The sequence below is a fragment of the Hippocampus guttulatus genome, chromosome 6 (assembly GCF_054856545.1).
Source record: "Hippocampus guttulatus isolate MCC_2025c chromosome 6, RoL_Hgut_1.0, whole genome shotgun sequence".
NCBI lineage: Eukaryota > Metazoa > Chordata > Actinopteri > Syngnathiformes > Syngnathidae > Hippocampus > Hippocampus guttulatus.
In genome coordinates this window covers 11,061,100-11,074,372 of record NC_141266.1, presented here as the reverse complement: position 1 = coordinate 11,074,372, position 13,273 = coordinate 11,061,100, and the positions used below count along the sequence as shown (strand labels likewise).

The following is a 13,273-nucleotide window of genomic DNA, read 5'->3' as shown; positions in this document are numbered from 1 at the left end:
TGCAGCAAGTGCACACTGCTCAAGACTCAAGCAGCGCCGCGCGACACTTTGTGGCACTTTCACAAGTGTAGTTGTGGCACTAGCTTGCCGAGACTTGCTGCACCTGTTGTTGCAGCACCATGACTGTTCTATGAATAAAAGGTTAAACAGATGAAAAACCTGATTAAATCAGTCTTGGTGAGCCTTGAGTTTGATTTTGAAGATTAGATGTGAATAACTTGTATTCAAACACACACACAGGACACAAGACAGTTCTTTTGATGTGCGCATTTATTCCTGAAATCTACATTGGAATTGGAAGAGGTATGTCACAAAGAGAACTATCTATGGGGGGGAACAGGAATTGATGAGGATTTAATAGGGTAAAATCAAACAATAAAAGAAACTAAAAATGAGAGGACAAACGAAAGACTCATGATGTTAACCACTTCAACTCAATTTGAGCACCAACCTGTACACAATCTGGGAAATTCCGCATGTAAAGTATGTTGCACCCACAGTTTGTTTTGAGTCGACCCATGAACTAAAAGATGTGGAGAGTTAGCCCTGACTTGACTCTCGCAGTCAGCAGCCAAATCGAACAACCCTTCACACTCACATTCACGCCTGCTACAGGGAGGCCGGTTCCATATACAAAACACAATGACTGAACTGAGAGGTGATAGGGTTAAGCAGTCTACCATGCCTTTATAATACGGTGTAAAAAAAAAAAAAAAAATTATATGCATATTCTGATACATCTTCATTGTCATAGCAGTGAGAAGTTGATTAGCAAATGCAAATGAGCAGGAAATGTCTATTTGATATATAATGTGGGAATATTGGCGTATTAATTGTAATAATGTGAAATCAAACAATAGTCGACTAAGGTTAATAATATGTTACATAAAGGGATAAAAAAAAGGGATAGGATTTTTATTGTTGACTAAAAGAAGAAAAAACAGTTAGTTGGATGTACATACTGGACAACAAATGAAAAAAATAGGCAAGGATGAGGCCAATTTAGACATGAAGTCGAATGAGTACTTTTAATCGCTACAAATGATGAATAGTAGTTAAGACCACTACTCTATGACCCCAAGAACAGAAATGCTGTATTTAACTGGGTACTTTCTGAAGATTAGGATACCATGTTGAGTCTAATCACTCAGAAGCAAGTTATCAACTTAACAGCGCACTGTGCTAAATGATTGAGGCTGTACAACTGATGCCTTATCTCAAGACAGTTACACCTATTTTTGTGAAGGGTGCAATTTTCATACAAAGTGCAGTCTTACTGTGTGTGTGGGTAGAACTTTCTTTCTTTTGGTATATTCGTAGGCGTGTGCAGTGAGAAAGGGGCATTTACGCCGATTTGGGAGCGAACACAGCTGGCTTGTTTTGGAGCTCATGGAAGCGGCTCCCCTTCCTTTCCTTTAAATTCGGTGCAGTCGAAGCACACACAATCTTTGATATTGCAAAAGCAAAAATTGACTCGCTGAAGGCCATGCAAAAAAATCAAAGCATGAAAACCGTGTTTATAAGGAAAGCAAGCAGACCTCCACAGATAGATGATCACAGATCACTACTGTGAAGAGAGCACTTGAAGATCGCCTTTCACAATACAATACAATACAATACATGCTGACCCAGGCATTTGTGTCCATCTGTGACACCCCCACATCGTAAGGGCGTGATTTTAAAAATATAAGGATGATGAGAGTAATGAGGCATTCAATGAATTTGTTTCTACAATGATCCAGAGGGTTTGATACATGCTGTTGTCATAATGAAATTCAATGACAGCCACCACATATATTGCAATGTCTGCCTGCACTTTGATGAAATCCACGAGAATTTAGCTCATTATCTTTATCTTTTCCTTTTTTTACATTTCCCCTCTTAATTTGGCATCACTTTACCATTGAAGAAATCATATACTATATATAAACAAATTATTCATTTAAATAAGATTGTACTGAAGGAGATTTTTTTTCCCCTTCATTTGGAGTCAACCTCACCACCCTCAAGGCGCTGCTGAATTTTGAAGCGAGTTTTAAATCAACGATTAATTACACACTATGTTACACTCTTCTGAATCAGCTAATCTACGTTCTACCTATTCCAAGTCTCTAGTTTCCTAATGGGATCTTAGATGTGTGTTGGAAGTTTCTTTCTCAGAGTTGTCTCGCTGACTGACAGAGCCTCTACTCTTGTAACAGTATCTGGAGAACAAATTCCCCAAAGGCTTCCGAAATTTCTCCCCGACAAATGCATAAATGACTGGATTTACACAGCAGTGTGACAGTGCAATGACCTCAGACCAAGTCATAGCCAATCTGATTGTCGTTGATGCTTTGTAGGTGTTGAACATTTCAAACAGTTGCAGTGTCTGAAGGAAAACTACAACATTGTAGGGGACCCAGCATACGACAAACACACAGACGATGATGAATATCAATTTCACAGCTCGACCCTTCTTTGAGTTCCTTGTCTTAGACAGCACAAGCAGGATCTTCACGTAACAAAAAATCTGGATAGGTAGACACAGGAAAAGACTCACTGTGTTCTCGCTGAAGTTTCGGAGCATTTTCCAAAACTGCTGACTTTCCTCTGGATAAACCGGCTGGCAACTCAAGGAGTTGTTGTGACTCATTTCAACGGAGGAAAATATCACCTGTGGGGTTGCCATGGCCAGGGATACAACCCAGATAGCGATGCTGGCAGACAAGCCAAAGCCAAGGGTTCTGGCTTGCATGGTCGCCACAGCGTGGACGATGGCCAGGTAGCGGTCCACACTCATCAAGGTCACAAACAAAGTCCCACTGTAAAATCCCAACTGTTCAGGGGAGAAGAGGTTGACACGAAATGCATATGAAGTTAATGTGGCCCCATGAGTAGGCTACATGTATCACTTCGGGACAACTCAAAATAGCAGCAAATAAACACAATTTTGTTTCTTGTTTTAGCACTGTGCTCTGGGTTCATTATCTTGCTGCATAGTAAGGGATGTCGTCGAATAGTTGGGTTCCATCTTGCATCTTGCACATCCAAGCCACAGTCACAACATTCATACATTTAAAAAATCTACAGTATATATATATTTTTAGGGGCTCGTGACCGAGCATTCCTTTGTCCGAACATTAGCCTTTCACATTGGGAAAGATGAATGTTTGCCTCACCAGCGTGTCATAGTATACTGTATTTTTGGTTCATCTCTCAATTTTTTGCAAACTTCATTCTTGCCCTCCGATTGTGCTAACGAGAAGTTTGCATCTTCTGCAAGTGTCAAAATGCTACTAATGATTATTTTAAGAATTGATTCATCTGTGATTTTTTTAAATTTATAATTGGAAAAACATCTCTTTATTACAAACAGTACATTATTTCAAATTGATTATCACAGCGAGTACCGACAGGCCCTTTGCACTGTATCCCATGTTCGTCATTGTTTTTCATGTTTCTCATGCAGAGCGTGCCTGTTAAGTGAAATTTTCCTTGCACGAACGTGTAATGACAATAAAAACAATTAAATTCAATTCAATTCAATGATACAGTTACTAGTTTGGACATGACAAAAAACTCGATTTAAAATGCTGATCATTGCTTTCCGAAGTAAAAGCAGATGCTTGCAAAGGTAATCAGTTTCTGTACCGGAATGAGTTCCCACCTGATAGACTCCCGTCGTGATTTTGCATACAGCAAGATTCTGAGAATTGTAGGCCCACAGGATGAGGGACAAAGCCAGAGTAAGGTCTGAGAGAGCCAAGTTGAGTAGACAAATGTCAGTCAATGTCTTCATCTTGATGTAGCGGTGGAGAATCCAGAGCACAGTGGTGTTGCCTATGAGTCAACACAATTCTCGGCATGTTTCCGCGTTGCTTTTTGAAAAACTATTGAGAACTTTAACAGTAAATGTGTGTTATAGTTTCTGAACATACCAAGCAAACCAAGAAAAAACAGCATGCAAAGGACAATCCGCACGGCCATGAATCCTTTCGATATCTGTGGACTCTCTTCCCCAAACCGGGAGGAATTTGGATCATCAGATTCATAATCATACATGTCCATGTAAATAAATGTCTCGTTCTTTGTTGCATCCATAAATCTGTGCAAGCAGACACAAAACAAGAAAGGACTTCAGTTGAGGACAGCAAAATAATCTCTATTTTTGGAGATTCAAAAAGAATGTGAGTCAACTTAAAATACACCCAAATGATCAAAAATGAAACAAGTCAACAACAGAAATTCAATCACACAAATTGACAGCTGTAATCTTGACTACTCCAATGCATCACTACTTTTTAAACAATGTTCTTTGTATTATTTTTCTTGTGAAGTAACTTATTCCATCTTGGAGAGATCATTTTATGAAGGATATCCCTAAACAGAACCTTTTTTGTCTCCTACCATGACCTATTTTTCGGATAATATTTATTCCATGTACATGTTCGATAAAGTCATCACATACATTATTTTTCAAAATTGTAAACTCATATGAAGAATAACAAACGTGAAACGACATTTGCGATACTAAATTTTAAAAAGGCAACGCCTCCATTTTCTGTGCTAGTCCTCATGCTTTTGTGAAGCCCAGAATTTTACATTGAGTGGCTAAATAATGAATTCAATTTGTATTTTTTCAAATTGTTGGGGGGGGGGTTGTCTTTTGCATTACGTGATGAATATTTTCTGCCTTAAATGTGTGTTAATATATTCTGAGTAAATTCACAGCTCAAGCTGTACTTTCCTGCTCTTTACGATTGACTTTCACGATGATTATGATGTGAGTCATCACTGAGAGACTTCGGCAAAGAGGCAGAGTCTTTAAAACTTGAAATATCTGGAGTAACATTCTTTCCATTCACTGTCGATTATCTTCTGATGAACTGTTGATATACACTTTGATATGGTCTGCTTGATTTGACATGCAGAACCGACATCTGAATGTAGCGGTGAACCACTTGTGCATTTACAAATCTACACTCACGTGGTCTTTGTTTTTGTAATTCACTTTAAATGCCCCTCAACCACAACAATGACATACATTCGACCCCCACTTCCTGTCGCAAATATTGTTAAACACACACACACACACACACACACATGCGTGCACACACACACACACACACTTTTTCGGGTTTTAATCAAAGTAAAAAGTATATTACCACATTCTCTGATGAAATCGATGCTCCTTGTCGTCTCCTCTGTGCCGTGTCAGATTTGGATGTCCTGTTATTGTGCCTTTCTAGCTGTTTCGAGTCAAATCCTGTGGCAAAGCTGTTTTCTGGTAAAAGCCAAGTGAAGGTGTTGTTTCCGACATGCTGCACAGGGGTAATGTGTGGTTTTCTAAGAAATGTCCTTATGTGTGTCAAACATGACGAAAGAAAGCTAATCAGAAGCCTATTATCATTTTTTTTTCACTTACCCATTTTTCTTTCAGAAACAGGAAACACCCACACCCTTTTTTCATCTACAGTATCTATGGATTTTTGGCGGTCGCTTGTAATAATCTGTTTTCAACATTTGCTCTTCTTAAGTGAATTCCTTCTTTTAAATTCTTGTTTTGTTGTGATATATGGAAGAATCATTGTTGTTTGTATCCCTGTGTGTGCACACAGTAAAGTTAAAGGAGTGTGAGCCTAAGCCAAAATCCATGAGCAAATATGTTTCTTGTGAATAAGTAAGTAACGTAAATCGGTGCTTTCCAAACTGTTTTTACCAAGTATCATCTGAAAAATACTTTCCTGTCCAAATATCACCACCATGACCACCATACACTAGCATCAAAAAAAGGTACCGTATATCATACTGTAGGTCAGGGGTGCCCATTACGTCGATCCTGATCTACCGGTAGATCTAAGACAGGTCCCAAGTAGATCCGAGGAGTGTCGAGGAGAAAAAAACAAACAAACAACCATTTGTGTGTCTTTGTACATGATAGTAATATACAGTATATTTTTATATAAATCTTGAATTTACGGTAGCGTGTGATTACGTCACCGGAAGTTGTTTGCGCTCAGCAGTCTGCAATTGCAGCTTGTAATCAGAGCTGTTGCGCTCTATCTGTTATCGTCATTATTCTCATTCAGAGTTTGCTTCGTGTACAATTCACCGAGGGCACAGGCAAAGAATAGGAATCTCGGAGGGCCCAGGGAAGCACTTTAAAACGGTATGTGTGAGCTACAATAGTTAACAGGCTGCAAAAGTGCATCGCATGCCTCAGTTTCAGGCTGTTTCTCATCATGGCGTGCATGTGTGTGTGTGTGTGTGTGTGTGTGTGTGTGTGTGTGCGTGTGCGTGTGTGATAGTTAACAGGCTGCAAAAGTGCATCGCATGCCTCAGTTTCAGGCTGTTTCTCATCATGGTGTGCATGTGTGTGTGTGTGTGTGTGTGTGTGCGTGTGTGCGCGTGCGCGTGCCGGTAAGGATAGATCCCGGGAGGTTAGTTGATCGAAAAGTAGATCTTCGGTCCAAAAAGTTTGGGCACCCCTGCAGTAGGTGTATCGCTTCTCCTCACTAGGGTCTGAGCCGATCCCAGCTGACTCTGGCTGAGAGGCCATTCACGCTCACATCCGAACCTAAGGACTATTTAGATTGTCCAATTAACCTGCCAAGCATGCTTTGGAAATGTGAGAGGAAACTGGAGTTCCCAGAAAACACACACACACACACACACACACACACACACACACACACACACACACAGGCACAGGGAGAAAATGCAAACTCCACAAAAGTAGGCTGGAGCCTGGATTTGAATTTAGAACATCTGCCCCATTACATCACATTAAATTAAAAATGAAATGTGAGGTTTTTGAATTTTTGCTTGCATGATTGAGGGGGTTCAGATCAAGATATATCACTAATATTTTTCCAATGTGGGCTTGTCAAACCCTCAGAGATTGTTTTGTGAGAAAGGGTGATGCAAATAAAGTTGACTTGACTCAACGACTTGGGTTAAGCACCTGTCAATCACCGCATTATTGTTACTAGCGAAATTCAAACTAGCTTTGTGAAAGTCAGCTATGTGAACCATTCCACAACTTTTGCCAGAATCCTGTCATTTTGCTTCATTTGTATTAAATGTTCAGGTATCCTGAGGGAGCACGACATAGTTTGTAACATTTACTCTTCAGTAAAATAAGTTGAATTACACACATTTTTCACATCACGTTGAAGAATTCTGAATTGAAGGTGTTATGATGCACATAATACTATTGATATTGATAATATTGGTGCTCCAAAAAAAAATGTCAAACTCTGAATACGTGGAGGCAAAACATTTAATCTGAAGCCAGTTCTTTGGAAAATTACAATTGTGCAACAAATGATCGGATAACAAACTATTCATGATTAATGTATACATATTGAAGTTTATGCTATTGAAAACACATTTGACAAATAAATCAAACAACATGCATAGGCTCAATTGTTGGTAAGGTTTTTCTACGAAACAAAACAAAAAAAAAACCAATCCATTATGGTCACTGAAAAAAACCTGACAATTATAATACAATACAATACAATACAACTTTATTTGTACAACGCATTTCACGACAGCTGCAGTTGGAACAAAGCACCTGACATATACCATACAATAACAATAATACAACAGAAGAAAGTGAAAACAATAAATGAAAAGACAAATCAATGACACTAATTTATATATACAGTAGACACCAGCAAACAATAAAACGGTGCCAGTCTCATATTGGGTCGAAAGCCAAAGAATAAAGATGTGTCTTCAAATGAGATTTAAAAATGGACAGGGGGGCTTGACTGACATTTAATAGAAGGTCATTCCAGAGGGAAGGACCAGCAACAGCAAAGACTTGATCTTCTCTGAGCCTTCGCTCCGTCCTTGGTACCTTTAGTAGCATGTGGTCCACAGACCTGAGGCAACGGGCAGGTGCGTTGAAGTAGAGGAGCTCAGAGAGGTATGGTGGGTTGAGACCACTGAAAGATTTGAAAACAAATAATAGAATCCTAACAAGAACTCTAAAATGTTGAGGGAGCCAGTGAAGGGGCACCCGAGTAGTTGTTCTGTGCTCCTACTTATGAGTGCCAGTCAAGGGGCGAGCAGCAGCAATTTGGATTGACTGGAAGCGCTTGAAGGAAGACTGGCTAATTCCAAAATAAAGTGTATTATCGAAATGGATTACTGTTTCTAAGTGCTGCTGTGAAAGGAAGGAAGGTAAGGACTTTAGCCAGCTGCCTAAAATGAAAGAAGCTGGATTTAACAACAGCACTGACTAGTCGGTTTAATTTAAAATCACTGTCCAATTCAAAACCCAAGTTCGAGGTTGTCTGCTTGAGATAAGACACTGGGGGCCAAGGGTAGGATGTACAAGGATAGTAATATAAACCAAAATGTATTAAAATTATAATCAAACTAAATTCATTACTTTTATCAATTACTTAAAAAAAAATCACTTGACCTGAATAAAAATGTCACCAATTCTGAACAGTTTTTTTCACAACCTTTTGAAGGAATCCCTGCAGTTAAAATCTCAACAAAACGTAAGTTCTGCACTTGTTAATGATGACTTTTGATCCACTCCTGTCTCAGCTTTGAAGGCTGTCTATCCAGACTTCAAATTCAGCGTCTTCCACAGAATAGTTTTGGGCTGTATATTTTGGGTCATAGTTTGAGGACCCTCAACCTGTGACTGAGACCAAACATTTTGACACTGGGCTGGCTGAAAGGATGAATGGATGTATAGATGAATAGATGAATAGATATAGATGAATAGCAGGCGGGCAGACAGACTGATGGATGTAATTCAAGTTACATGATAAACATGCTCTCAGAGGACTTGGACATGACAGAACTCTTCCGGGAAGAGTAGCCTGTTGAACGCCTGCGGAAGATCGAAATTCCAGGCACACATTTAATCAGCTGCAAGACACGCCTCATAAACTTCTGTCCAACAAAGGCATATATGATGGGATTCACGCAGCAGTGAGTGAACGCAATTGTCTCAGTGACTGATAGTGAGAGTTTCAAATGTTTCAAAGAGTCACAGTCATTTAGGAAATTCCATTCAGAATGCAAAAATTTGAGAAAAAGTAAAATGTTATACGGTGTCCATAAGAGGAAGAAGACAACCATGATTGAAATTATCAGCTTGACAACACGTTGCTTCTTTGCGCTCTTTATCCTCATCAGGACAGGTATGATCCTGGAGTAGCACAGCACCATCACCAGCAGAGGAAGCACCAGTCCCAAAATATTGTTTGTCGCAACAGTGTACACCTCCCAGGCAGCATTCTTTGGTTCATAAGTGCAACCTAGCCCATGAGGCTGCATTGTCTCTGATGTGATGATGAAAGAAGGAAGGGAGACGCAGAAGCTCAGCAACCACACAGCCACAGTGAGAATGAACCCTGTTCTCGCAGTTCGGTATTTGACCACCTTGGCATCATGCATGATCACCATGTAGCGGTCCAATGTCATGACAACCATGAAGAATATGCTGCAGAAGAAGGCGGTGCTGACGGAACCACCAATTAAATGGCACAAAAAGTCACCGTGGGTCCACTGCTTGACCAGAGTGTAATGTGTGTAGAATGGAAGCGTGACGACGAAGAGAAGATCGGACAAAGCTAAGTTGAACAGACAGACATCTGTCATTGTTGTCTGCTTCCGATGCTTAATCAGGACACACACCACCAGGACGTTACCTTGAAAGATGTAGGGAAACATGTGAACAGGAGAACATGCCCGGATCTTTCATCAAGCAGTATATCTGATGATTACCAATGAAGCCAAATTTGATCACCAAAGAGTAGAGAATAACGATGAACACTCTGCAGAAGTCGATCATGCCACCACTGTCGCAGGGAGAATCCACTTCAATTCCAGGTTCATAGTAGTCTGAATAATCATATTCGGTCACCGCCGTCACAGTCACAGTTGCTTCTGCAGAGACAAGGTTTGACATATCCTCCTATCATGTGCATGTGGTGATAACTGAGGAATCTTTTTTCTTTTTTTCTTTTTTAACCAGAGCTCACAGTATTACTTGAAAAACTAGTCAACGATGGTCCTGCGTGACTAAAACACAGTATCTGAATCACAGTAACTGTGAAACCGTAGGACCTCACAAGCTTGGGACATGTTTTAATACTTGGTCATAAATGCTGTTTTGTTTCATAGGTTTGTTTTATTTTATTTTACTTTATTTCACTCTGCTCCTTCTTGAGCTATCGCCATACAATACTTGAAGGGGTTGTTTGTCCCAGTAAGATGTCAAGGAATTTGTGTTTTTAAAGTGATCGTTTTTTTGTTTGTTTCAACCAATACAAAACAATACTTTACTTCTGCCAAATCCACTCATGGCCCATGTTACTCATGCAAAACTACGCTGTAACCGTGACACAAGAACACATCCCCAAATACAAAAAGGCATTCTGTATGCTAATATACTGTAATCATTCAATGATTGATGTCCCAAAGTGTAATTGCTAAAATGTTAAAAGTGTATTCACCTGACATGATGACTGATGTCTGGCCGTCAGGGCTCCAGCTACTATTTGATCTCTGTCAAGCCCTTGTATCTTCACTATTAACAACTGGTGAGAAGGAACATATACGCGGCTGCTGTTTCCTGTATTTAGATCCTTATCAAGTGTGACACTTGGTGTCCAGAGATAACCAAAATAACGGAAGAAGAACAACAAGCATATATATTCACCTACTTTTATTGATGGATTGCTTAATTTAGTGAACAGATAAACACAACATCAAATACATAAAAACAAAACAAAACAAAACAAAAAAAAAAACAGATCCATGCATATCTTGGTCCAGTATGGGTTCTACGCTCAAAGGGAATAGGAAGAAGTCAAAAAACTATTAACCTACATCGACTTATTAGTTGTTGTTTTTTTAATCAGAACATTGATGGCTGGATGGATGGGTGGATGGACAGATGAATGAAGTGGGGGCGGTATGGCTCAGTGATACAGGGGTCATCTCACTACCCAGAGGTTGAGGGTTCCATCCTGGCCATTGTAACTTTGTTGAACTGTCCTTGAGCAATATTTGGAACCCTGTGAACTCCTGATTCTGCATCATCAGTTGGTAAATGTAGAAACAGTAAAGCGCTTTGAGTGTCAAAGCTCTAAATAAGTGACAGCTCATTTACCATGAAGTTGATGGCCTAAGTTCTATCTGCTATAGAGGGGCTACTGATGCATTTCCTCGATTTTTAAAGGACCGTTCATATTTATTTACCTTGGCCTTCAGCCTTTTCAAAGTAAACTATGGAAAAAAATTACAAGTACACTACTATACAAGTACATTACTATACAACTGCATTGATATCGAATATTTGAACTCAAAACAATATACATATATATTACATTACATATAACAATATACACAAACCAAAGAAAAAAACAACACCAAATAGTCAATACGTTTCTGTGTGCGTGTGTGTGTGTGTGTGTGTTTGTGGAGGGGGGGGGGGGTCGTGCGTACCCCAGAATTGGGTACTACAGGTTATATCCCTGTACAGTGCATATGAACTCGTTCTGTCCAACTCCACCTACCGCTAACTGAATGCAACGATTGACCCGCTGTCTGCTGACGAAGGCAGGTTTGGAGACAGTATGATCAAGTTAGAATTGAATAGTTGGTCCAAAACGGATACTTGTGTAAAAACAAAGGTTACAGAGGAGGCGTTTCATTGTGCGATAATATACCTCAGCCACAGTGGTGACACGAGTAACTTGGGTTACATTTTTGCTCTTAACGTAACAAGCTAAGATACTCTTCATAATGTTATATGATTTATTAAGATGGACAAAACAAAACAACCCCCCCCCCAAACAAACAAACAAAAACCAAGGCGGGATAATACTTTTATTTCGAAACCTCAAACCGGACGTTTACAACTGTACACACTTGGGTTTGGTTCCGACTGAATCAACTGAGGGAGCGTTAAGATTATATCAAGTGGATTTGACACCGTACGGAAAAGGGGTAATGAGCAAGCGAAGGCGTCTTCTATGAAATAAGTTAATTAAAAAAACGTCATTGTTTTTACTGTTGTGTCGTAATTGGCCTCCAAAACAAAATTCTTTGTTTACGCGCAAGTGCCGTCATCTTTGCACACATACTTGTTGACCCTATGATGGAATAGACCACAATCGTTACATACGTCATTTGTATTGGAAGCGAATTAATTCAGTCTGGTTGTGCTATGCATTAGGTGCAAGTATGGTGGATATCCAGCGAGGTTGGGTTAAGTAGCGGAGCTTTGGACCCTTCTTGAGCGCCGCAGTGATCACCTCAAGTTGGATTTCACCGCAATGACCGAACCTTTCGAATCGACGGCGGGGTAAGTCATCAAAAGTTGTTGCTTTTTTGCAGTTGGACTTGGCTCGTCCTGTCATTGGTTACAGGTTGAAGTTATATGTTCGTTATTGTCAAGAGTAATTAACCGCACGGACCACTAACAGGTGCGTTTTGATTGAGCTTCCTTTAAAATGCACAAAAATACGTATCCGTTGTTAATTTTTAATTGTCTGGAAAATATACTCCAGATTTATTTAGATTACTACTACAGAAGTAGTACAGTAGTGGTCTAGAATTGCATGACAGCACTTTATTGTGTTGGTTGCATGACGCCCTTTTGCAGTTTCCTGACAACAGAGAGTTCCAGCATGAGCATGATGAAGCTGCCCCCCTTTCCTTATGGGCGAGCCAAACATAGCTTAACTGTGGCCTCCGTTGTCAGAGAGAGAGAGAACATCGTTTTTTTGTGTGCTACTGGAGAATCACCAAATTCAACTGCTGTGGTTTTATTCTTATTCTGTTATCATGATTGAACTGATTGCCAGTGGCAGTTAACTCCAGTTTACACCAAGTGGGTGTAACAGTTGTTGAGCTTTTGACCTAACTCACGAAGGAAAGCACATGTTATTGAAATCAATTCAGTTGCTTCTTTTTTCTGGCTGTGGGATTTTGAGTTCTGTCATACCATCATTGTTTCTGCCAGCAAATGTATGAACACTGCTAGTCAACCTGCTGGCTGGTGATTAGGGTTGGGCAAAATGGACACAATTTCATATCTCGATACTCTTGCCAGATATTTTGAGAATGACATTAGTATAGGTTCAGTTAAAAGTGAAAACTAAGCTTTTTATGAGAAAAAGAAAAGTGTAGCTTCAAAAGGATCTGTAAAGTGCAGTGTTTTCATTTCAACTTACTCACAGCTATCAAGGGTGGCCCGGTGTTCCAGTGGTTGGCGCATCAACCTCACAGTGCAGTTTGTGGGTTCGAT

General features: G+C 39.9%; 3 protein-coding genes across 5 annotated transcripts in view; 1 reads left to right on the top strand and 2 right to left on the bottom strand.

The window, feature by feature from the left end:
- Positions 1-258: 258 nt before the first annotated feature.
- Positions 259-5,294, bottom strand: LOC147203521 (C-C chemokine receptor type 4). The gene is made up of 4 exons (XM_086114470.1): positions 5,148-5,294; positions 3,921-4,087; positions 3,650-3,822; positions 259-2,818 (listed from the first exon to the last, which is right to left on the bottom strand). Exons 2-4 carry the CDS (start codon positions 4,081-4,083, stop codon positions 2,120-2,122), a joined length of 1,035 nt encoding a protein of 344 aa, XP_085970596.1. The 5' UTR covers positions 4,084-4,087; positions 5,148-5,294; the 3' UTR covers positions 259-2,119.
- Positions 5,295-7,280: 1,986 nt separating this feature from the next.
- On the bottom strand, positions 7,281-10,538 carry LOC147203520 (CX3C chemokine receptor 1-like). The gene is made up of 3 exons (XM_086113638.1): positions 10,473-10,538; positions 9,742-9,903; positions 7,281-9,665 (listed from the first exon to the last, which is right to left on the bottom strand). Exons 1-3 carry the CDS (start codon positions 10,477-10,479, stop codon positions 8,770-8,772), a joined length of 1,065 nt encoding a protein of 354 aa, XP_085969764.1. The 5' UTR covers positions 10,480-10,538; the 3' UTR covers positions 7,281-8,769.
- A 1,352-nt stretch (positions 10,539-11,890) lies between these two features.
- cobl (cordon-bleu WH2 repeat protein) overlaps positions 11,891-13,273 on the top strand; it is a 43,167-nt gene continuing 41,784 nt past the window's right edge. For all 3 annotated transcript variants that reach the window (XM_086113186.1, XM_086113187.1, XM_086113182.1), the window contains exons 1-2: positions 11,891-11,970; positions 12,200-12,328. In XM_086113186.1, the coding sequence (XP_085969312.1) occupies positions 12,300-12,328 (29 nt within the window). In that variant the 5' untranslated portion in view covers positions 11,891-11,970; positions 12,200-12,299. The remainder of the gene's footprint in view (positions 11,971-12,199; positions 12,329-13,273) is intronic.